This window comes from Propithecus coquereli, unplaced genomic scaffold, assembly GCF_000956105.1.
Source record: "Propithecus coquereli isolate 6110/MARCELLA unplaced genomic scaffold, Pcoq_1.0 Scaffold229, whole genome shotgun sequence".
Lineage (NCBI taxonomy): Eukaryota > Metazoa > Chordata > Mammalia > Primates > Indriidae > Propithecus > Propithecus coquereli.
The window spans coordinates 1103528-1129796 of record NW_012147830.1 but is presented as its reverse complement, the minus strand read 5'-3'; the positions used below and the strand labels follow the sequence as shown (position 1 = coordinate 1129796).

Below are 26269 nucleotides of genomic sequence, written 5' to 3'. Positions count from 1 at the left end.
CTGAGGCAGAAGGATTGCTTGAGCCCAGGAGTGTGAGGTTGCTGTGAGCTAGGCTGACGCCATGGCACTCACTCTAGTCCAGGTAAAAGAGTGAGACTCTGTCTCAAAAAAAAAAAAAAAAAAAACTGAGTAGTTGACAATACCAGTTGGCGGGGGGGGGGACTTTATTTAGGAGATACCAGATGATTGGAAAGAATTAGGGAATGACTAGGAAAGAAAATGGAGTGATTAAATATCTATTTTGCTTTCCTTTGAGAAGCTTAACTACAAAAAGAAGAAAAAGAGGACTGTGGCTGAAAACCATAGGCTAGAAAAGGTTTTATTTTAGTTCTGCCACTAATCCCTGCCTTATGTGATCTCGAATAGAGCCATCAACTTACCTTGTAAATATAACTGGCGTAAATAATGTGATGTACCCATTTTACAAGACAAGTTCAGGAGCCTGCTTCCCCACCAGACTGTAAACTCGAGGGCAGTGGCCATACATACCCTATTTATGTTAATATTCCCAAAGCTTCCGAGAGTCAACACAACAATCATGTGAAAGATGTTTGCTGAATGATGTGTAAACTATGAGCATTAACAAGCGCGGACACGACTGAAGCCTGACTGTTAGCCCCGCACTGGGCCGTGCGCCTTCTAGCGCATTCCCTCCAGTATTCTTCACCACTCCGAGATAGGTACCACGATTGTCCCCATCTCACAGAAGAGGAAACGGAGTGGATGAGGAATAGTAAGGGGCCCAAAGTCTTCAACCAGTGAGTCTTGGAGATGGGATGACGTTTTCACTCAAAAGCCACGGAGGGACAATTCACGCAGATGAACAGGAAAAGGACCCAAGGCCAATAACTCATCTCCAAGTAAAAGACTTCCGGAAAAACAAAGGAACCTGTCCTTCCGCGCTTGCGCTCCTTCCTCTTGGCCCTGCAGGCCGCGTTCCAACCTCTAGTTTGGAGTCGCAGTGCGCCTACGCTAAGCCTGACTTCCGCCAGGGCTCTTCGGGTTCAAGGCTACTTCTCCCAGCCTTTGGATGGCATGGGCTGTGGCCAGATGCGGGGAATGCCGGTGACTGGGTAGTGCGCGTGCTGATGACGAAAGCGGAAGTGCACAGGCCAGAGGCGGGATCAGAGCCCAGAGGGGCTCGGGATTGCGGAAGTTTTGTGAGGAGGGTCGGGCGTAGAGCGGTGTTGTTTTAGGATAAGTTCCGGAAGGGAGGCCGCCTGTTGGGGTCTGAGAGCCACCAGCCTCTCCAGTTTGGGGACTGTTACACCCGGCGCGATTCGACGTCGCTGCTGTTGGTTGTCCTCGGCCCTCGTTCTCCCCTAGGGAACCGCCTCGGATCTCCGCCATGGCATCCACTTCGACTAACCTCCAGGTATCACTACTCATTTCCTGTCCCCCTGGAGAGCTGGGGCCGGGGGAGGCGCGAGAAGTAGGGTGCGGGATGGGAAGAGGGGAGGAAGTGGCCGCGCTTCTGGTAGGGGCGTAGGAGGGCGGGTCCGGGGCGAAGCCGCAGGTGGGAGAGTGGGCGCTTTCGAGCGGAAAGATGGTTTCCGGCTCGCCCTGGGTGTCTCCCGAGCCACTGGCTTTGTGAGACTCTTGACTTGTTGGGGCTTTTTTTTTTCTTTCCCCCCAAACCAGCCGATTTTGAGCCAAACTGGGCAGATCTCTGCACTCAGTGTAAGAGAGAAAGGAAAGAATGTAATTTTTGCAAAGCACTGCCCTGGATCAGTTGAAAATAGGGTGGTCATAGTTTGTCTTAGTTTCTCAAGCTGATGAGCAAAGCTTTTCCTACCGAGCTGTCAGGTAAGTAGAAGTAAGAAAACAGCCCTGCAATGTGAGGTTAGAAGCAGCCTGCATACAGTCTCCGTGAATCCATTCAACATATGTGTTTATGTGCACTCTCCTGTGTCTCCCAAATTGCAGTATGTAAGATCGTGGAGTATTCTTAAACTATTTTGTGGCTCCACTTCCCCACCCCCACCGCAGTGAGCACATTGTTTTGTACATAAGTCATGGAATCCTAAGATTTTAGACTTAATCGATACTGCTGAATGGAATTCATTGAGAAAAGAAATTTATGTGACAGTGTCTCCCATCCCCAGAATGGATCAAGGGTGTTGGGGGAGTTTAGAATGTATTGAGACTTACTCCCATCAGACTATCTGATACAAAAGAGTACCATGAAATACCTGTATTGAATCCTTGTCTTGGCCTTCGGGTAGTTTGTTGAACAGGCATTTATTCAGGGCCTGGTACAGGCACTGAAGATAATGGAAGAACTCCTTAACTCAAGATAATTGATCCTGAAGAAAGACCACTCAAAGTAGAGTGGTCATTTAAACAGACATCAAAAATTCACAAAAAGAATGCGAGGAGAGGCTTACTTGGGACTTTTATCTTGAAAATTGACCCAAAAGATTACGAAGATAAATGTTTTATATCTTTCACAAACATTATAAATACAACAACTTATTTTGTAGAATAAAGAACAAGTCGTGTTGATTTGTCTGCGTATCTTTTCCACCAAAATTGTATTAAACTAAGATACAATGATCTTAAGTTTTTTTGTAGTCGCATTTGTAAAGGGTCTTTTTGGTAAGTATATTTGAAAAAATTATTGGCCATTTGATCAAAGTATTGTTCCTTTGAGTATTAAACGTGACTTCTTTTGAAGGCCCATCTTGTCCTCATCCTTGTTGGTTTGTTAACTAGTTTTATTCTATCAGCTTTTCATTTGTCAGAGACTTTGCCTGTGACTTGGGCATTCTAAAACATAATCTTCAGCCATTTACTGTTACCTTTCTTCTACAAGATTTGCAGTTTTGTTCTATAACCAGAATGCATCATATTTGAATTGAATTGTTGGGTGTTCTTCAGTGAGCCAGCTAGAGATTGACCAATATTAAAGGAATAGTTGCTAGTGTTAAACAGGAAGGAGCTCGAGTTACAATTTTGTTAGCCATGGGTTCACAGGTATACTTTCTTATTCAACCTTTTCAACCTTCTAACTTAGGAAATTTGGATGAAGAACATTCACATAAGGAATAACTTTTCCACTGAACAAGGCAAAAATTCCTGTAGCCAGGTGCTTATAATCTAATGAGGGAATGCATTATATAACTAAAAATCAAAATTACAAATAATTCAATAAATGCTATACAGTAGTTCCCTCATCCGCAGTTTTGCTGCAGTCCAAAAAGATTAAATGGAAAATTCTAGAAATAAACATCTTATAATTTTTAAATGCTATATTACAATACATATGTCGTTCATCTCACTTCATCTCATCATGTAGGCATTTTATTATCTCACATCACAAGAGAGATGAGTATAATACAATGAAGATATTTTGAGAGAGAAACCACATTCGCATAACTTTTATTACAGTATATTATTATAATTCTATTTTATTAATCCCAGTGCTTTGGAAAGCCGAGGCTGGAGGGTTGCTTGAGGACAGAAGTTCAAGACCAGCCTAGGCAACATAGTGAGACCCCACCTCTACAAAAAATAAGAAAAATTATCTGGGAATAGTGGTATCTGTAGTCCTTGCTATTTGAGAAGCTGAAGTGGGAGGATAGCTTGAGCCCAGGAGTTTCAGCAAGACCATGTCTTTAAAAAAAAAGAAAGAAACCAAAATGAAGTTGGGATGTTCTTTGGGATTTTGTTGTGAAGGCAGAGAGATAAGTAAGATGATAGAGAGGAACCTAGGAACTGGGGACAGTTGGTGTATTTCATATGAATTTGAGATGGGACTTAAACACATTTTTCTGCTGTAGAGTCCCCCAATTGGCATATCATTGATGGAGGGAATGTCAGAGTAGGAAGGTGGGGATAGGCTCTAGAGCATAGGAGAAAGAATTCATCTTGACAGACAGGGGCTGGGATGTCTTTTCTCTTGAGGTAGGTGATTGTAGAATTTACCTCATTTCCCAGCGTTTTCTAAGGTGCACATGTCAGGGTCTCCTAATCTGAAAAGGACAGTCCCACGTGTTCCCAACCTTTATATCCATAATGATGACCAGATCCTGACCTGGGGTAATAAAGTCATTCCGTCTTGTACCAGCCACTGTGCTAGACTCTGGGAATACAAAAAAGTGAAGACAGCAGACATAACCCTGGTCTTCATGGCGCTCACATTCTAGTGGAAGAGAGAGGCAAACCAAAAAGCAAATAAAACAAAACCCACGTGTGCATCAGTGCATTCTAGTGGGGAGAGAAGCAAAAGACAAACCCCCCTTACACACGTGTGCACACACACAGAAGAAGGATTTTAAACACAGAAGTGATGTAGACAGCTGTGTTTTAAAATTGAATTTGGGGCTGGATGTGGTGGTTCACGCCTATAATCCTAGCACTCTGGGAGGCCAAGGCAGAATGATCCCTTGAGGTCAGGAGTTCAAGACCAGCGTAAGCAAGAGCGAGACCCTGTCTCTCCTTAAAAATAGAAATAATTAGCAGGGAACTACTAAAAATAGAAAAAATTAGCTGGATGTGGTGGTACTCGCCTGTAGTCCCAGCTACTCGGGAGGCTGAGGCAAGAAGATTGCTTGAACCCAAGAGTTTGAGGTTGCTGTGAGCTAGGCTGATGCCACGGCACTCACCTGGGCAACAGAGTGAGTCTCTGTCTCAAAAAAAAAAAAAATTGAATTTGGGAGTCATCAGCCGGAAGATCATCAGCCTTAAATCATTCAAAGCATCACATAGGGAGAAAGTAAACAAAGAGAAGTGAGTCCTAGCTCAAACCTGACGAATGTATTTCATTGTCACATGCAAGAAGAAGAATCAGCAAAGGAGACTGAGAAGGAGCTGCCAGAGAGGTGGAAGGGAAACCAGCAATGTGGTTCTTGGAGGCTCACCAGAGGACTGTTCGAGAAGGAAATGAACAACTTTGTAGAATATCATCAAAAGGTCAAGATGAAGACAGCTGTTCTTTCGATATGGCATCAGCAGGAGCCTTCATATTAGCAGCTTTATTGATGTGATAAGGGAAAGCGAATAGAGGCCACTCCAGTGAGATTTGGGCTCTAAAAGGTAGCAGAGAAACAGAACTAAACCTGAAGGGTGTTTGGATGTCAAAGAAGACTTTTTTTTTTAAAGGAGGACTATTTGTATGCTCATGGAAGTATCCAGTGGAGAGAAATTGTTGTTAAGAGATGACAGAGGTGAAATAACCAAAGGGAGGAAGATTTTCAAAAAGCAATAGGGGATTTTTTTTCGTTCAACAATTTCACTGAGTACACAAAGAATGCCAGCAGCATTCTAGGCTCGGGCAGCTCCAGATGAAGCCCTGTATTTATGGAGCCTACCTGCGTAAAGGAGATAGCCAGTAACCAAGTACACAGGTAAACATAATGACAATGATGGACTAAGAGCAGAGGTGAGGGGAGAGCTGAAAGCAGGGTTGGAGTGCAGCCTTTGATGTAGCTGATTAGGGAGGGCCTCTCAGAGGACTTGCCATCTGAACTAGGACAAAAAGACCGTCATCTGTCAATCAGGAAGAACAAAGAGCATTGTAGGTGGAGGGGTCAACCGCTCAGGTTGCCTCGGCGAGGAAGGTCTAGAGGGTTTCAGGTGCAATCCAGACAGAGCTAGGCCCAGATCATTTCAGGCCTTGTTGGTCATGGTCCAGCATTTGCATTTCATTGTTTACAACGGGAAGCCGTCAAAAGTTGCTATATCTACTTGGTGGCAAGGATGGAAGCAGGCTGACCACTCACAAGCTCGGTAATAGTTTTGACATACGTGATGGTGGATTCAACTAGGGTGTTAGCAGTAGAGGTGGTAAGGATTGTGTTCTGAAAGAGGAGCACCCCGAAACCGTACAAGCCATGGTTAATTTCATTTCAAATGAAAAATGCCAACATAAATCAGGGTGAAATGGGCCATTCATCAGAGGGAAGATAGATACATATCATGATAAGTCACCATCTTTGATTAAAGGTTTAATGTGGCTATTGAAATTTAAATTTTAATTAAATAAACTCACTGCTCAGTCATACTAGCCACATTTCAGGTGCTCAAAAGCTATATATGGCTGGGGACTGGGCAGTGCAGATGCAGACATTTTCATCATGAGAGAAAGGCTGGTTTAAACTGGTGCCATGTTTGGACTTAGATGCTTAAATAATACCAACTACAGCAGCGGTCCCCGACCTTTTTGGCACCAGGGACCAGTTTCCTGGAAGACAGTTTTTCCACAGCGTGAGGGGGTAGCCCTCAGGCGGTAATGCTAGCAACGCGGAGTGGCTGTAAATACTTCCTGCTCCTGCGCCTCCACGCAGGGGTGGGGGCTGCGCAGCGGAGTTCTGCAGCCTGGTCCTTAACCTCGGGACCAGTCTGGAGCCCGGAAGTTGGGGACCACAGAACTACAGTATAAGAGTTTTCCTTTAACAAATATCAGTGTGGTGCCGCAGTAAGGGCTGACTGTGAGTGATGGGAATGAGTGGCACAGCACTTCAAAATAATCTGAGAAGAAAATTAAGTCAGAATAAGAAAGAATTTGTTTCTGCTGTGTGGCTTAACTGCTGAGCCTTTGGGTTGCATTTTTATATGACCAGTCTCACTTAACTACCAGTTGACTACATGCTATGACTCTACTTTTTATTTATATCCTGCCTAACTTACGCTTAAGAAAATTTAGCTTTGGGTTCAGGCTATTTGAACTGTGAAACATGTAACTGCTACATTTTGTCAATTCTAAAACACCTAATTTTTCTTCCCTCCTTCTACAACAGAGGAAGTAAGTATGTTTCTCCAATGGGAGACCTGTTCCTACCATTTACAGATTTCCCATCTGTATTCTTATGAATGATTGGTTTTTGGATTCTTTGAATGATTTTTTAAATTATATGCTTATTTTTAATATAGCCTAGCCATGATTGTTTTCTTTTTTTTTTACTGGCTCTTACTTCTAGTTGAGTAGAGCTTTACTAACTAAATTAACCCAGTTGGAATGTTTTATAATAAATCATGCTTGTTCTTTATTTGGATGTATCTATATATTTTTAATTAAATATAGTTTTTAATGAAAATTTTATTTTTAGATAACTGGAGATTGACATGCAGTTGTAAGAAATAATACAGAGAGATTTACTGTACCCTTTTCCCAATTTCCTCCAATGATAACATCTTATAAAACAAGCAAAATATCAGTCAGGGTATTGACATTGGTACATTCCACTACTCTTACTCATTTTCCCAGTTTTACTTGTACTTGTGTGTATTTGTATGTGTGTGCCCGTGTAGTTTTTCACATGTGTAAGTTCTTATTGCATTTTGAGAGTTATATATTCTAGATACTAGTCCTTTGTTGGATATGTGTTTTGCAAATATTTCTTCCAGTCTGTGGTTTGTCTTTTCGTCCTTTAAACAGGATCTTTTATTTATTTATTTATTTTTTTTTTGGAGACAGAGTCTCACTCTGTTGCCGAGGCTGGAGTGCAGTGGTGTCAGCCCAGCTCACAGCAGCCTCAAATTCCTGGGCTCAAGCGATCCTCCTGCCTCAGCCTCTGGGACTACAGACATGCACCACCATGCCCGACTAATTTTTTTTCTATATATTTTTAGTTGTCCTGGTAATTTCTTTCTATTTTTAGTAGAGACGGGGTCTTGCTCTTGCTCAGGCTGGTCTCGAACTCCTGAGCGCAAACGATCCGCCCGCCTCCGCCTCCCAGAGTGCTAGGATTACAGGCGTGAGCCACCGTGCCCGGTCAGGATCTTTTAGATAGTAAAAGTTTTTAAGTTTGATAAGGTCCACCTTATCATTTTTCATTTTATATATTGTGCTTCTGATATCAAATTTAAGAACTCTTTACCCAGCCCTTAGACCCTGATGTTTTCCATGTTTTTCCTGAAAGTTTTATGGTTTTACATTTTATGTTTAAGTCTGTGATCCATTTTGAGTTAATTTTTTTTCAGACAAAATGTAACTTTTTATGCTTCAACTTTTGCAGAAAGTGTTAGGGTTGAGATTCTTTTTTTGCAGAAAGTGTTAGGGTTGAGTTTCTTTTTCGTGTGCTTATGGATGTCCTATTGCTCCAGCATCATTTCTTAAAAAGCCTATCTTTTTGCTATTGACTTGCTTTTTGCATCATTTTCAAAAATCTCTTGGATATACTTCTGTGAGTCTATTTCTAGGAGGTTTTTTCCTTAATACTACAAAAGTAGTCCATGTTCATATGGACATTTTTAGAAGGTGTGAAAAAGTAGAAAATGAAAAATCAATGAGATCTTATCAAAAATAAGCCCTGTTAAATTTCCTTTCCATCTTTTCCCTTTTTTTCCCCACTGTTGTTTCAAATAGTTGAACTTACACTACATATAAAAGGTTGTATCTTGTTTTTTTAAAAGGCCCATCATAAACACTTTCCATGTTATTATAAATATTTCTTAATACTATTTTAGTGATCCTTTAATACTCTATTGTGTAGCATCCTTTTGTTCTTTACGATTTACGTTTCCAGGTTTTGTTTTTGTTAAAAGATCTTTCTGGTTAAAGTCTTTGCTCAGTAAACCTTTTAAAACTTATTACTGGGTTAAAAGATTCAGGTGTTTTTTAGATTCTTGATATTTCATTGTCACATTGCTTTTGACATTTCCATTTTCATTGTTGTTATATGCCTTAAATATAGCAGCATTTAATTTTTGAGAATTTCCGTAAATGATTATTTAATTTGAATTTTCAGTTATTTGATTATTCCTTACTAGCCCTAAGTTTGACTTTAGCTGAATGAAAATTGTGTGTGAATCTTAGTGATTGGTACTAGAGAAAGTAGTATTCAGATAGCATTTATTCATATAACAAGTGTAATTTGCATTTTATAAATTTGTAATTTATAATAAAATACAGTTGTCATTTAGAAAAAAAATGGATTTGTTTTTAGGTTGCTTTTATTTTTTTAAGAAAACTTTCAGTTTGATTATTTACTTCAAACTTAGGTTTATGCTTTGATTTTAATATTATTGTTTTGCCTCCCTCAAACAGAAAGCAATAGATCTTGCTAGCAAAGCAGCCCAAGAAGACAAAGCTGGGAACTATGAAGAAGCCCTTCTACTCTATCAAAATGCTGTGCAGTATTTTCTCCATGTAGTTAAATGTAAGGTCATTGGTTATTTATTTTAAAACACTGAAAGAAGAAATGACTTTATTTCATTTATAAAAATTGAAATAAAATGCCAGAAAATTCTAAACCTTCCATTTGCAAAAAATTTCCACTTTTTTTGTAGTAACTTTTAATTTTAAGTACCCAGACTTAGCTCACAACTGTGAGAGCTGTCATAGTTACTACTTTGTATACCTAAACATCTCAATGGAAATAATTTTTTATTTTACTGATGATGTACCCAAATTATATAATCTAGATTTACTCATTTGTCTAAGCCTATGTTTGAAAATATTCTGTTTAAAAAACAGGTTTGGAAACATTTTACTCATGTATTTTACAAGTATGTATTGCATGTTTACCATGTGCCAGGCACTGTTCCAAGCACGGAAGATGTAAGAGTGAGCAAAAATGGATAGAGACCCCAGCCCTCATGGATCTTAAACCTAATGCAGTTGGATAATTTAAGATTTTCTTTAGAGCTTCCTCATTTAATTTGATATTTTATATCAAATTAAAGTGAAACTAGGAATGAATCATAACATGTAAGATACAGGGGGCTGATCCCATGCATTGCATATTTTGCCAAAGTTGACTTTTGAAAATAGCCCTGACAGAGGCCTTTATGTAGTAAAATTGCTATGTTGGTGTTACACGTAATTTATGGGATTTCCATCACTCTTCATACTCTCTGAAATAAACTTTATGTAGAGACATTAATGGAAATGGTTAATATTGCTTTACTTCTATTTTTCTTATTATTGGGTTTGTGTAAGGCAAACAGCTTTCAACTATCTGCACAATGTATGGGAAGAATATGAAATCTACAGAGCATTAAATAATTTCTTATGCTTTAACATTACCTTAAAATAACCTACTGTCTTTCTTAGATTTTTCTGTGACTCAGACCCACTGTTGCTCTCCAACCCTGCTTGGAGAAAACGTAGGAAAGAGTTGGTAATCGTTGGTTATCAATGATGAATTAGAGGTGATCTTCCCTCCCTCTCCCAGCATAGAATTTCCTTGTCTGAAAAATTTATTTAAGAATCTAAACCTTTCTATATGGAATTCTCATGGAAAAAATCTTTCTCATTTCCCTTCAATAGATGAAACACAGGGTGATAGAGCCAAGCAAAGTATCAGGGCAAAGTGTAATGAATATCTTGACAGAGCAGAAAAACTAAAGGAGTACCTGAAAAAGAAAGAGAAACCACAGAAGCCTGTGAAGGAGGGACAGCCAAGTCCAGCAGATGAGAAAGGGTATGTGTTTAAAAGCATTAGATTTTATTGTACCTTTTAACTTTTAATTTGTGGAGTAAATTTCTTTCGATTAAACCAGGTGTTGGCAAACCATGGCTCATGGGCTGAACCTGTCCTGCTGCCTGTTTTTACAAATAAGTTTTACCGGAACACAGCCTTGCCCATTCATTTTCCTATTGTCTGTGGCTGCTTTCATGCAATAACAACAAAGTTGAGCGGTTGCAATAGAGACTGTATGGCCCACAAAACCTAAAATATTTGCTTTTCTTCTGGCCTTTTATGGAAAAAAGTTTGCCAGCCCCTAGTTTACTAAGCTTAGGGCATGATATACCTTTAAATAACCCTCCATGACTGCTTGCTAATAGTAGGGGAAAACATTTGAAGGAATGGCACTCAGTTGCCTTCTGGCCATTAGGTAATACTAAAGTTTAAAATTATTATAGCAATAATCTGTGAATTAAATCTTTGACTGTGTGGACAAAAAGAAAATTCCAATAATATAAATAATTTTTTTGGTATCTTATACAAAGTTTTTAGATGTGGATTTGCTTTAGATTTGCTTTCTGTTGTTACTGTAAAGAAAAACAGCACAGCATAATTTATAAACATTGAAACCCAATTTTGGAATGTCTTTCGGAGATATATCACTTCTAGACACAGAATTTATTTATTCAACATGTAATATATGCATGGTAAGTTCTGTCATAAGCAACAGGAACATATTCTAACCAGATCCTCGCTGACTATTCTATTAATTGGTGCCAGAGGTAGTTCCAGGTGACACATTCTTAAGCAAATGAGAGTCTAGAATGGAGTTCCTGGCCTGGTTGGGCCAGGAATAGTCTGTCTTTTGCACCTGTAGCATTGACATAACAAAAATCAGTTGACAGCCTGATCTTACAGATTATTGAATTTCAACCTCTGCGCAAGTAAAGACATTTAGTGTAAGATAGGGACTCCAAACATAAAATGAAAATATTGGGAAGAATTCACTTGATTTTGGGCGCCTGGGATCTCCAACTGTCGCTGAGACTCCCTTGCCAGCAGAAGGTTCTCTCTTCCCCTGTCTGTTGAAGCTCTTCTAGTCTTGCTTAAAGACCCTGTAATGATCTCTCCTGAGGTGGTTACCTGACTAGGGGTTGCCAATTCTTCTCCCATACTAAAGAGCAATCTTGGGCCGGGCGCGGTGGCTCACGCCTGTAATCCTAGCACTTTGGGAGGCTGAGGCGGGCGGATTGTTTGAGCTCAGGAGTTCGAGACCAGCCTTAGCAAGAGCGAGATCCCCGTCTCTACTAAAAATAGAAAGAAATTAATCGGACAACAAAAATATATAGAAAAAATTAGCCGGGCATGGTGGCGCATGCTTGTAGTTCCAGCTACTCAGAAGGCTGAGGCAATAGAATCGCTTGAGCCCAGGAGTTTGAGGTTGCTGTGAGCTAGGCTGATGCCACGGCCCTCTAGCCCAGGAGTTTGAGGTTGCTGTGAGCTAGGCTGATGCCACGGCCCTCTAGCCCAGGCAACAGAGTGAGACTCTGTCTCAAAAAAAAAAAAAAAAAAAAGCAATCTTAGTTACAAACAGTAAGATTTACCTTGGCTAATTTAAGCAAAAAGGGATTTATCATGCAGTATTACCTTACAGAATTTTGGGGCAAGAGAGTCAAGCTTGGATTCCATATCACTAGGAGAGGTGCGCAGCTATGTCCACGTTGTTCAAGTAGGGATCCCCTTGTTGCCACCCGCCCTGCTCAGCATCACAGTGCGTGGGAGCAGGCAGTAGAACCTCTGCGCAGCTCCCTTAGCAAAACTGGTGCTTTCCCGTGAAGGTCTGGTCTCCTTGCGAGCAGCTCCCACCTTCTTGAAGAAACTTAGATCTCATGTGGAACCCTAACTGCAAGGGGGCCCCAAAAGGGCGATTTTTTATAAGTACAGCCTTTACAGTACAGGACAGCGTGATAGAAGAGGTTGGAATGAGTGTCCAGTGAATCAGTTTCTTGGTATCTCCCTCACCCATAGCCCTATCATCCTACAAGGTGGTCCCGTTTTGGTATAAAACCTGTCAAGCTTTTAATCCCCCTTTATATCTTACGGTTTTAAAAATTATTTAATGCCATATTTTTTGCTTTATCACTTTTTTACTCAACATTGTATCAGGAACACCTTTCCAATAAACTATTTCTACAACATCATTTTTAAAGGTTGCAAAGTTTTTTATCATATGCCAACCCTTATAACTGAACATAAATTATTTCTATTTTTCCCTGTTGGCAAACTATGGGTGTGATCATCCTTACAGTTAAATCCTTGAACTCATTTTAAATTATTTCCTCAGGATAAATTCCTAGATATGAAATGCCAAGGGTGACCTACTTGTTCTTTGGGTTCAGTTCATTGTCATCAGGAAGCTTAATCAATCCTTTGGAACCCAAACTAATGGTTATAGACCCTTATACCTTAGATAATTCATATTCTGTATTTTTTTCCTCCTCGTGTGACTTCTCATTCTAATTTATATTTTGTCCAGTCCTGGTGTTTTTATTGTTGTTTGCAACTCTCCTGTAATTCATCTTACATCCTTCATGGAATGATATGTGGGGCATGCAATTATGAATTAATACATATATATATAGGTATGTCATGGGAATTTGGAGCTAGTTCCTGACTTTATTTTGGTCTTTTTGTCCTTCTCTTGTTCATGATTCTCTATTAATTGATAATGTGCCTGTTTCCTATTTTATTTAATATATACTTAAAAATAATAACATAAGCATAACTTTTAATGGGAATGTCTTCTTTTGCCACTTAAATTATAATATTTCAGGTTAATTTTTCCTTCATTTTTGCCTTATTTGATAGTAATGATCATTTGAATATATTAAATTCTTTTTATTAGGAATGACAGTGATGGGGAAGGAGAATCTGATGATCCTGAAAAAAAGAAACTACAGAATCAACTTCAAGGTTGCTTTAGATTTCATTTTTAAACTTACTGTCTTATTTAAAAGACTCATAGTGAATTGTCTCTTTGAATTGTTTATCCCCCTTCCCCTTTGTACTTAAGTGAGGTTCAAGAACTGGCTTTGGTTCCCAGTGGTCATGTGCTGGATTTCTTTATAGCATTTTCATAGGGTTAGCCCTCTACAGTGTCTAATGGCTTGGTTTTCTCATGTAATAAAAATATTGTTCGGTTTTATATCTGCCTTTAAAAGGCTGTAAGTCAGCGTATTCTCTTTCATTTTGTTTATTTGCCCTCTTTTAGAGAAGGTAGCATTTATACCGTTGGCACACTACAAAATCTGGTGGTGTTAAAATTCATTGCTGTCAGAGGAGCAGAACTAATTAGGAATTACACTTGGCTTTTGTGGCCATCGCTGTAGCTCATTCATTGATGTTTTATTTCATGTTTCCTACCTACTGTTCCTCATTTGCTTCTTAGTGTTCCCATTTACATTGATCTCTTTAAGCTTTCTGTTTTTACCTTCCACACCGGTAAGCGCCCTTTCATTCTACTGTGTTACAGTGTAGCGGTGTAATGGGGAGGGTAGAGATTTGGGCTCAATTCAGATCTCTGTTCCACTCAAGGATCTGCCACTTAGAAACCTCTAATCGTGGACAAGTTACTGAACCTCTTGGAGTCTGAGTCCTCATCTGTAAAATGGAATTTAATCATACTTCTCTTTCGGGGCTGTAAGATTAATGACAATGTACAAACTGCCTAATGTATCTGACAAATTCTAGGGACTCAATAAATGGTAGCTCTGTATATCTAAAAAGGCATCTATTTAATTGCTGGTTTCTTTAATTGCTGAGATTTGATTGCTCTTAGATATAGCTATTAAATGATTTTTTCAGATTGCATTTACATTCACCCATTAGTATGTTTTTTGTTCATTTGAATTATACCAAACAGAGCGCATAACTGGGAAAGAATTTCCATTAGATAGGTTCCGCCTTTGTTACTGAATAGTGAATATACCTAGCTCAGCCAGACCTCTTTAACTTTGCTATTCTAGTCTTTTCATTTTGGTAATATTTCCGTCTTCCCTGCCCCACTAGGATTTATAGGAGAACACTGTAAGGATAGTGTGTTGAAAACAGTACAGTCAATGAGGATAGAGAGTATTTTTATATGCCAGGAATTTCAGTGGTGGATGTGGTCCAAGGGCAGAGACTCTCAGTTTCCACTGCTGCACCCCCACTCCCTGCAGTGGCGCTGGCACACACCGCACACTCAGTAAGTGCTGGTAACCCAGTAGTCCGTACCAAGTGCCTTATTCCACTTGTAAGGCAAGAAGCTTTTTTCTATCTCCGCTAGTGGTTTTGGTTTTGTTTGGCTTATCCCACCTGCCCACCCCCAAGTGAAAATTGGATTGTCTTTAATTTTGAAAAAGATAACAACCCATTTTAATAGGGATTTCTCTAAATTACCTGTCAGTTATGATTAGGGCTTGAAATGTCAAAAAAAAAATGCTTCAAATGCTTAAATGAGGAAGTTTATTTGGAGTTTCAGGATGAAATAGTGTATGAATGGAGTCCTTGCCTTTCATATCTGAGAATCCTTTTTTTCCCACCTTTTAATTTAACAGTTTGCCGATGGATTTCATGGTATAATATCTCTTTTTGAATCTTTCCTCTTCTTTTTTTCTGAAACAGTATTTTAACTCTTTTACTTCTGTTTTAGATCGTGACATTAAGTATAACTGATAGTTAAAATTAAAAATGGGTTTATGATTTGATTTTTCTGTTGGCTTATTTTAACATTCAGTGATTTTTTTTTGTGTGGTTAAATAATGTATTAGGGTAATAAATAGTATGATCAAAGACTGGATAAACTTACATAATTAGACGTACAATCCAATTGTTTTGTTTATATTTTCCAATAATCCCCCCTCCCCTTTTTAATTTTACAAACAAGCAATGTCTAGTATTTAATTGTTTATCAACAAACATTCCAAAGTTACCTTTAAACTTCAAGGAGAAAAGAGTTAAATGTGAAAATAAATTATAGCATGTTTTTAAAATTCATAGCAAAAATTTTGAGTTAGCCAGATTATGCACACTTATAAAGTAAATTTACTTTCATGTAATTCACTCAAAAATCCTGTCATGATGTAGATATTTTTTCATGTAGGATTACTAATCTTAATGGAACATAAGAAAGAAAAAGTGAATTGACTTTTTCTTGCCTTATAGTAGTCTGAACTTACAGAATACAAAAGTATTTATGTTTCATTTAATTTTAATCTAGGAACTAAAGATTTGCATAGTTTAAGGAATTTGCTAAGTATAACTAGTCTTAGATAGATGATCTTTACGAACCAGAAGAAATGATAAAACTAATTTCATGAAGTAATAATTAGATTATATAAGTAGAGGTGTTTTGTTGTACTTAATACAACTACATGTTGTCTGAGAACAGGCTGCTTAATAATTTATAGTTGAACAATTTCTGTATACTAGAAAATTAGAAAAGCTTTTAATGAAAGATACTAGAAAATTTTGCCAGTAAGCTATATTAAAATAAATTCTTCTTGGACTCTCACTGCAACAATTGTTACAGCTTTTGAATATACTGTATTCAGAAACCAAATCATCGATTTAAGTAACTTTGTTAATTTACAAAAATGGTAAATCTATTGAGAAGCCAAATAGAAATTTTGGCAAATCTCAGGAAAGTATTGAAAATCTACAGGGGTATACTCTCTCTTTTCCGTCATCTACTTCTGTTATAGCCTTTCCTCTCTCCTTCTTTCCTATCTTTTCCCTTCTATCTGCCTGTCTTCAGTTAATGTTTTTAAGCATATTGTCTTTCTGTGGTTGAGGAGATTAGATCACCTTTTCTTTTGGTTAACAGAAGAAAAGGTAGATGAACCCCCATCGAACAAGTACTTTTGATACTCCACAATCAGTATATTCAAATATTATAACCACTTTATGAAATGTTTGGTGCTTTTCCAAACACTCTAGTATTCATTATGTCATTTGATTTTTACACTAACCTATCTAAGTAGTTTGTGTAGATGGCATTATTTTCATTCCACAAATGAGGAAGTAGAAATGTAAAGGGGAAAGTGACCTGCCCAAGGTAATTGAGCCACTCTCCCAGGCTCCTGACTCCTGCTGACTCTTCTCTAGCAACTACTTCCTCATCTCACTCTTTCAGAAAGGGTTTTAACACATAAAACTTACCCAGACAATTTTACAGTGCGTTTCTTTAATGTCATGATTCCATGTTGCCTTCTAACTTTGATGAAATTGTTTTCCTCAATTTAAAGGTAACAAAATTTTTTGTAGGTGCCATTGTTATAGAACGACCAAATGTGAAGTGGAGTGATGTTGCTGGTCTCGAAGGAGCCAAAGAAGCACTTAAAGAGGCTGTGATTCTGCCTATTAAATTTCCTCACCTTTTTACAGGTGAGATGACTTTTAAGTAATTTTATTTGATGATACTTTAAAAGTACATTGATGACTGAGGTAAAGCATGGTGAATTCTTATCACCGTGTCATGAATTATCTTAAATAAATTGTGACTATTAACGGCAGTGATACATCTTTACACAAAGATGTTTTATTTCTTATACCTATCCATATTTGCAATAAATACATTTCAAGACAACCTAAATGTCAACCAGTAGGGTAATTCACCAAAATATAATGGAATGCTATGCACTTAATAACATATAGTGTATATCTATGTTAATAAATTTAAGTCTGCATTATAATTCATTGAAGAATGTCCATGTCTATTACAAAGATCAAAAAGCAAGTTATAAAATATGTATAGTATGATTCCACATTTGTTAGTAAGTGCGTGTGCCGAGAAGCAAGTATAGATGGATCGACTTAAAAATGTTAATGTGTGCCTAGGAGATAAGGTTATAGGTAATTTTTACGTTTTCTTTTGACTTTCATCTGAATTTTTTGCAATGGACATATATTAATTTTTAAAGAGTATTTCCATTTCTTAAAAAGAGTAAGAATTATTTAACACGTTCAGATAAAGTACATATCAAAGGAACTTTCTGCCCATGAAGGGCAGAAATCCTTTTGTCTGTGTGCACACATTGTGCTTTTACTACATGTTGGTTGAATGAATGAATGAGCAAGCAAATGAACTTCCTGTTAGAAGGCTTGTATTTATATATCCACACTTTTGACAAAATGGGCTGCAGAGAAAGCAAATAAAATATATTTAAGACATACCTTAGATTGATTTATTTTAAAAATATTATTATTTGATTGCTTTAGAGTTAAAATCTTTTCACAGTATTCTTTACTATGGATGATGTCTGTGGTAGCTGAAATTAACAGTTTTGAAATTCTCTTTGTTATTTTTCTAATGCAAATTTTAGGCAAGAGAACACCTTGGAGGGGAATCCTATTATTTGGGCCTCCTGGAACAGGAAAGTCCTATTTAGCCAAAGCTGTAGCAACAGAAGCAAACAACTCAACATTTTTTTCAATATCTTCCTCTGATCTTGTTTCAAAGTGGCTAGGTGAAAGTGAAAAGTAAGTGGTAAATCAATTTTAAATATTTTTGTCTTTGCCTTGTAGTCTGTAAAGTAATAGGTTTCTTACATCATTAATCGATATTCAGAGATCTGACATAATATAAATACTCATTTATCTGTCATAGCAGACCCTAATTTGGAATTTGTTTTGTGGAAAAAAGATGGTATACATGTGTAACTTAGTAAATTGTAAAGTGAATTATCCAATTGTCTTATCTTCTGTACCTGAAACATGATTAGGCTTTTTAATCTAGAGTTCTTGTAATATTGGTATATTGCTTTGTTTTAGTCTGTTAATATTTTTTAGAGACCAAAAGTTTTTCTTTATTTTTAGATTAGTTAAGAATTTATTCCAACTTGCCAGAGAGAACAAGCCCTCCATTATCTTCATTGATGAAATTGATTCTTTGTGTGGTTCAAGAAGTGAAAATGAAAGTGAAGCTGCACGTAGAATTAAGACAGAGTTCCTAGTTCAAATGCAAGGTAGTATTACTGATTTTTAAAATTGTTTCTTTTTATTGTATAACCATTATTTTATAACAATAATGGAAAAAAATTCAAGCAGAATTTCTCCACTCTAATAAACTAACAGTTTCATTATGCCATGTTTCGTTCTGATAGTTTCCATGTGTATACATAATTTTTACCCAGCTGTAATCACCTTGTAGGACTCACTTATACCAATAGTAAAGAGATTAATATTTCACTGTAACATGCCAGGAACAATATTAGTAAAAGTAACATGTAGACTTCAAATGAAACCTTTCAAGAAATATTTTGAAAAGAATATTAGGTTATTAAGTATGAAATGTCTAATTTATTCAAGTACTAAGTTTGACAGTTGATATCTCTGACATTTCACTTTGACACTTGTTTTATGTTTATTTTGAAGGTACATCCTCAGTCTTTCAAATGCACATTTTGGCTTGTGATTATTTCTTTCAAATATTTTTAGAGCAATTTTTGTGAAACCATGTATAAGTCAAAAAAATCATGTTATTTTCGAATATGAGTTCTGTTGTGGAACCAATGCAGTGCAGATAGCTCAAAATATCAATGAAGTGTTTGGGAAGGATATGGCTAATGAGCATAGTATGTTGATAGTTTGAGAAGTTCCATTCTCGTGATATTAATCTCGAAAATGAGCCATGTGGGTAACCTGAGACCGAGGTGGATAATGATTAGGTGAAAGTTGTAGTGGAAACGCATCCATCTAACCTACACGTAAATTACCAGCAAGGCTTGACATTACTATTCTGACAATATTGGACTATTGGAAACAAATCGGCAAGGTAAAGAAGCTGAATAGATAAGTACTGCATGAATTAAATGAGCATCAGAAGCGAAATCGTCTGGAAGCTTGCCTTTCTTTGCTGGCACGACATAAAGACGAATGAACCATTTCTATACTGTATTGTTACGTGTGATGAAAAATGGATTCTTTTTGACAATCACAAGCGTTCAGCACAATGGTTGGATAAAGAAGAAGTGCTAAAACACGGTCCCAAACCGAATATTCATCAAAAAAAAACTAATGGTGTCGTTCAGTGGGGCGCAGCACTGTTATTATCCATTGCAGCTTCATGAAACCTGGTCAGTCGATTACAGTGGATGTCTCCTGCAGCCAAGTGGATGAAATGATGAAGAATCTTGTGGTCAAGCAGCGGAGATTGGTCAATAGAGACAGCCCAATCCTCTTGCCAGATAATACTCAACCACATGTTGCACAAACAATGCCGCTCAAACTACAGAAGCTGGACTTGGAAACTCAGTTTCTCAACAAGCTGTGGAAAACACCTTTTGCAGTTTCATTGCCACTTGCTATCCAGGTTTCTTTGCTGCTGGCATAAACAAGCTACTGTTAAGATGGCAAAACTGTGTCAATAGTTTAGGTATATACTTTGATAAATTGTACTGCTGCTTGTTTGAGATATGATAAACTATACTTTGATTCAAAATCAGACATTTCATATTTAATGACCTAATAGTATTATCCACTATCTAGGAGATTTTATTCTTGGGAATATATTTGTATCATATTGCAATAATGTGATATTAATATTTAAGTAAATACAGTTTTTTTCAGAGAGATACTCTCAAGATGAGGCACTTTAATGTTAAAGCACCATATTTCTTTCTTTTTTTTTTTTTTGAGACAGAGTCTTGCTTTTGTTGCCCAGGCTAGAGTGAGTGCCGTGGCATCAGCCTAGCTCACAGCAACCTCAAACTCCTGGGCTCCAGCGATCCTCCTGCCTCAGCCTCCTGAGTAGCTGGGACTACAGGCATGCACCACCATGCCCGGCTAATTTTTTCTATATATTTTTTTTTTAGTTGTCCAATTAATTTCTTTCTATTTTTAGTAGAGACGGGATCTTGCTCTTGCTCAGGCTGGTCTCGAACTCCTGAGCTCAAACAATCTGCCCGCCTCGGCCTCCCAGAGTGCTAGGATTACAAGCGTGAGCCACCGCGCCCGGCCAAGCACCATATTTCTTAACAGAACAATGGGAAGAGGTTTAAAGAGCACCAAAATGACAAATTATTTAAAATATTGCCTATTTTAATGCAGGGGTTGGTGTGGACAATGATGGAATTTTGGTTCTGGGAGCCACAAATATACCCTGGGTTCTGGATTCTGCCATTAGGCGAAGGTATGATGATCCAGTAAATATCTTATTTCTAGCTGCAGATGTAACAAGGAAATGATAATTCCCATTTTGTGTAGCAAGGAGACATTCTGATAACTTTTCACAGTTTTAATGTGCCCTAACCTTGTTGCTTCCCTGCCTTGGGGGAAGAGAACTAGTCATTTGCTTGTTTGCTTGCCTGCTATACTGAAGATAAAAGATTTTCACATACTGTAGCCTTTCACACTGGAAAGTATATTACCTGATGCAGGCAGTTAGCTATGCTCCCAGCAAAAAATCGGGTCCCTTAGGCAGGGGTCGTCACAAAGGATAAAAAAAAATAGAAAATGGAAAATAATAGAAATAAAAGAATACACAGAGACGAAGTTACAGTTTTATAGATTTATAAAGATAAAGCAAAGCGGGGGTACTCAGGGGTCCCCACAATATCCCCGTCAATTGTGAGGCCCAGAATAAAGTTTCACGTGGGTATTTACAGGTACAGAGATTGGTTGCCAGGGGTAACAGATTTACATAATAGGTAGTTCATTTTAGGTTAAAAGGCTTCTATAGATCCCTTAATTAACTCTGGTTACAAAATCTTTCAAGGAAAAACTTCTAAGTTCTAAGATAAAGCTATCACTTAACAGAAGGGTTAAGCAGAGATATAGGGGCTCCATATTTCTTTATCTAGTTATCGCAAATAGAGACAGGTGATCAGAAGTCAAGCAGGAACTGTCCCTTGGGTTAACTGTTTTTAGCCGCAGGTGTTTGTCTCTCGGGTGGACATTCTTTGATCATCTTTCATCCCATGATTCCCTGCAGACCTTGCTTTGTCATTCAAAGCAGGTGAGAACCACGGGTTTGAGACTGCAGTGTCACCTTGGAAAGCAGCTGCTACTGACCTCTGAGATGTCCTCCCCAGGTGGAGCAGCTTTTGATACACAAACTAACACGTTCACATACTCCTTCAGGGCAAAGTCCTGCAAAACTCCTGAGATCATTTCTGTCTCTAATATAGTAATATTAATTTATGGAGCAACAACCTAATGCTTACCCTTAGTTCAAATTAAGCTCAGTGGGCACTGGTGCTTCAAAAATTTACAAATATAGTTTGATATTTCAGTAAAAATCCTTCATGTATAAAATTTTAGTAAAATGACCATTATACAAGTCAAAGTAAGATAACCAAGATATATTTTTAGTAAAAAAAAATTTATGTCTCTAATTTTTAAGTTGAATATGAAACCAGCTGTAGGAAAAGTATACAGACACTTCACTTTCCACTGTTTCACAATTCCCTACTGCATTCAATTTTACGTGGTAAAAATTAGCACTTCAGTTTTGCCACTTTTGTCACATTCACTTGATGGTTTGCCAGTATGCTAGATTACCTTCAGTACCAAGAAAGGAAATGTGCTGGGTATTTTTGAAAAATGGCCTAATTCCAAACCCATCTCCAGCGGTAATGGAAACTTTTTAAATTCTTCTCATTGCCACAGAGAGTTACCTGGAGGAGAAAAGTCTGCACAGACCACTTAAATTGTCCCTCATTGCTTTCTCCCTATCTCCAAATACTGAAATGCTAAGAAGGCAAGCAAAATTATTATTGATAAAACATAATGTTATAATATAGGATTATTTGTTCTGAATATACTTACTATAATAGTGGACATTTTGTATAATATGTATTTAATTATATAAGATTTTGAGTAATTTTACTGTTTTGAATTTAGAGAATTGTGTCATTTCTACTCCTATTTTAAATTGTTAATCATTAACCCCTTGATCAAGAGTTCAGAGTACAATTTTATGAGAAACTGTAATCCTGTAGGACATGTATTTTTATGTCATGAATTGTAGACATACAAATACTATGGCCAAAATAACCCAAAAATCATGTGAGGAAGACTAAACCATTCAAGCTGGTTCCCTGGCTATTTTTTATTTTATTTATTTGTTTTTAATGTGTTCTGGGCATTCTCCCTTTATCTAACCTAAATGTATATGTTTAACTTGGCCCATATGGGCACATTTAATTTACTCGACTCAACTTGTTATAATTGAGAGTATCTAAATATCTGTTTCTTCTTGAATATAACCTAGTTTTCAATTAAAATTAAGTATAATATCTTTGATATACTGTATCTTTTATTTTAAGATTTGAGAAACGAATTTATATTCCTTTGCCTGAAGCCCATGCCCGAGCAGCAATGTTTAAACTGCACTTGGGGACCACTCAGAACAGTCTAACAGAAACAGACTTCCGAGACCTTGGGAGGAAAACTGATGGTTATTCAGGGGCAGATATAAGTATCATTGTACGGGATGCACTTATGCAGCCTGTTAGAAAAGTACAGTCAGCTACTCATTTTAAAAAGGTAAGTCACTTTTATCTGTCCATTCATATGTTTTGTCTTGAAAGAATTTGGAAGAGTTTCAGTGTTGTATAATAGGTACAATAGGTAGGTTTACATAATAGACATATTTCTATTTCATTGAAATAAGTTCTCCAGTCAAGTTTGTTAGTAGCCATTACTAATAGTCCTAACATGTTTTAAATTTTTCAATGGCTTTGGATCACCAACTATAGTAGACTGCTCTATGGCTCCATCCTTTACTTTACTGTTTTTAAGACTAATTATTTCAATTAGTAAGAACAGGTTTGCCTGTTTATTTTTTTTATTTATCAAATGTCTAACATATTAATCTGGGCCCAGAGGAAGATCAGAAAGTAGAGCAGTCAAAAAAGACAAAAATCTCTGACCTCGTGCAGCTGAAATTTTTGTGAGGAAAGACAGACAATAAAATATATATAATAAGTAAAGTGAGAATGTGTATTTCTCCATACCTACACCAACCCTGAGATAATATTTAAAGTTGATCATTCTAAAACAGATAGGAAATAGCCCCCAATAAGATACAAGTTTATTGCCATCTAAATACTTGTATGTGACTTTATGTCACAAAAGTTCTTTTTCTGGATATTCTTAAAACTTGTTAAATAAGTTATATATCATAAAATGACCCTGCAGTTACATTTAGCATTTAATTTTGTACATACATTTGAAAGAATTTTTGTTGAAAGACAAAGATTCAGTAATTTGAGACTGAAGGTGCCAAATATTACAGAATTTTCTTAGCTGTGGACAATAAAGCAACTTAGAAGAATTTTTTATCAGGTTTATTTTTGGTCTCTAAGATTACTACCACTTATTAAGCAGTAGTGGAAAAAAGGGAAAGGTTAGCCACAGGTAACTTTTTTTTTTTTTTTAAACTCATTTTCCCCATTATAATTTATTGTAGGAAATTTCAAAATATAAAAAAGCATCGAGAAAGAAACTTAAAACCAACCAAAGTCTATTGCATTACCCAGAGAAAACTACTCTTTGTTGTATTTTCTTAATTTTTTTTCAGAAGTAAACATTTAAACAAAATATACAAAAATATTAATACATTTTCAACTTTCCTGATAATGGCCTTAATGTTTATTTAATTTGTTCAAATAAATATTTCAGATTGCTATTTATTCCAGGTTCGTGGACCTTCCCGAGCTGATCCTAACAACCTCGTAGATGACCTGCTAACACCCTGCTCTCCAGGTGACCCTGGTGCCATTGAAATGACCTGGATGGATGTCCCTGGGGATAAACTTTTGGAGCCAGTTGTTTGCATGGTTTGAAATTTTGTTTGTTTTTAAGAAAAATTTTAAAATATTATACTTTGTAATTTGCCAAAGATAAAATTTTCCATTTCTGGGAACTGTTGGTATGAACAGGCATGTTTATTTAATACTACTGACCAAAAGATTGCTGGACACAGTTGTTCACACCTGTAATCCTAGTATTTTGGGAGGCCGAGATGGGAGGAACAACACTTGAGCCTAGGAATTTGAGTTTGCAGTGAGCTATGATGACAATACTATACTTCAGCCCAGGCAACAGAGACCTTGTCAATCAATCAATCAATAAAAAATATATATATACTTTTTTACAGACAGGGTCTCATTCTGTCACCCAGGCTGGAGTACAGTGGCAGGATCATAGCTCACTGTACCTCCAACTCCTCCCACCTCAGCCTTCTGAGTAGCTGGGACTACAGGGGCATGTCACCATACTCAACTAATTCTTTTACATTTTTTGTAGAGATGGGGTCTCAAACTCCTGGCCTCAAGTGATCCTCCCACTTTGGCCTCCTAAAGTGTGGGGATTACAGGCATGTACACCATGCCCAGCCAAAAATTATTTTTAAAACATTTTCTTGGGCTTTGACAAAACTTTAAGTGAAAAGCCTATTTTTTAAAAACATAGATTTCTGACTTTATAGGTGTCATAGCTAGAATATTATTTTCAAAACGCTCATATATATTGCATAAATTACTGTTGAGACTTAACTAAAAACAGAATTGGTGAAAATTTTTTTCCCTAAATCTCAGATTTTTAAAAATAACCAGAAATGCTAATGCTTGTATCACTGCATTCAGAAATGGTGTTTTTCTGTTTTATTTTTCTAGGCTCCATAGAAAGTTTAAATAATACAGTTCTTAAAAATTTTAACAATTTAAACAACTTTTATTACAAAAAAAATGTTTTTATGGTTTCTGTTGGAGGAATTAAAATGATTTACAGGACTTTGTTTTGTAAGGTATATTATTTTTAGGAAACTTAGGGTGATTGTAAAGTTATATTATGTTTTTAAGCTTTTGTTCTCTGTCCAGCTTTGAAGAATTTACACTAACTTAAGAGTGGTCCTTTTTATTATTTTCCTTACTGTTTTACAGGAGACATAGCCTAAAAGTTAGTTTTTTAATGAACCTCTGATATTAGCATATTTTCTTACCATTTCGATCTTATATTTTTAAATTCTGGTTAGTTGATTTTGACAAAATGGTATTCTGCTTCACTTAAGTGTAAGTGAACATCCACATTCATTCTGAATTGTATTTACTTGGAAAACTGATCTTTTGTTTAAGAAAAACAGATGACGCCAGAAATTAGATCATGAACATACTTTGGAGGGCCTTGGTCCTCAGGCTAAGAGGATTGTCAGTTCAGGGGAAGATATTGGAAGTTTCTACACAAAGGAATAACAACATGTCAAAGATACCTTTTAGAAAGAATAAGAGAGTTTATTGTCAGTATCTTATGGCACACTGCAGATTTAGGTTAAAGTTAGTAAAAATGATAGTGTGATGATTTTGTGTTTTCTTAAATCTGATTTATATACCCCTCCCTCCTCCTTTTCTCTGACAGTCGGATATGTTGCGGTCACTCTCTAGCACAAAACCCACAGTCAATGAACACGACTTGTTGAAATTAAAGAAGTTTACAGAAGATTTTGGTCAAGAAGGCTAAACCAAAGATGAGGAAGATGTTTACCATGTGTATTGTTTCTTTCATAGATATTTTTCTTGAATAGCATTCAGATTATTTCCAGTAAAACTCTTTTACCACGGGGAAATACACATCTTACTTCAGAGTTCCTTTAAGTTTGATTTTGTACTTTTTCTCCATTACCTATCAAATGCTCCTATTAATGAAAAGTATAAGATAATGAGTTACAAAGAAATGAGCAATATATGAATGGCAAAAAAAGAAATTACCCAGTAAGAAGAATATTAGAAATTGATTGACATATAAATATTTAAAATTTTTATGAATGGTGGTCTTTGCAAAGAGCATTTACATTTCTTTTGGACTAAAATGAAACAGGGCTTATTTTATATTTTGAAAAAAATTCTTAAATATCATTCTTATCAATGTAAAATTTA

At 36.9% G+C, this 26269-nt stretch overlaps 1 protein-coding gene across 1 annotated transcript; it reads left to right on the top strand.

Moving 5' to 3' along the window:
- Positions 1–1090: 1090 nt before the first annotated feature.
- On the top strand, positions 1091–26269 carry VPS4B (vacuolar protein sorting 4 homolog B (S. cerevisiae)). The gene is made up of 11 exons (XM_012645291.1): positions 1091–1375; positions 8990–9101; positions 10214–10367; positions 13258–13325; positions 16659–16778; positions 17717–17873; positions 18210–18358; positions 20442–20523; positions 22661–22880; positions 24035–24175; positions 25752–26269. The coding sequence occupies exons 1-11, from the start codon at positions 1349–1351 to the stop codon at positions 25851–25853; spliced, it is 1332 nt and encodes a 443-aa protein (XP_012500745.1). The 5' UTR covers positions 1091–1348; the 3' UTR covers positions 25854–26269.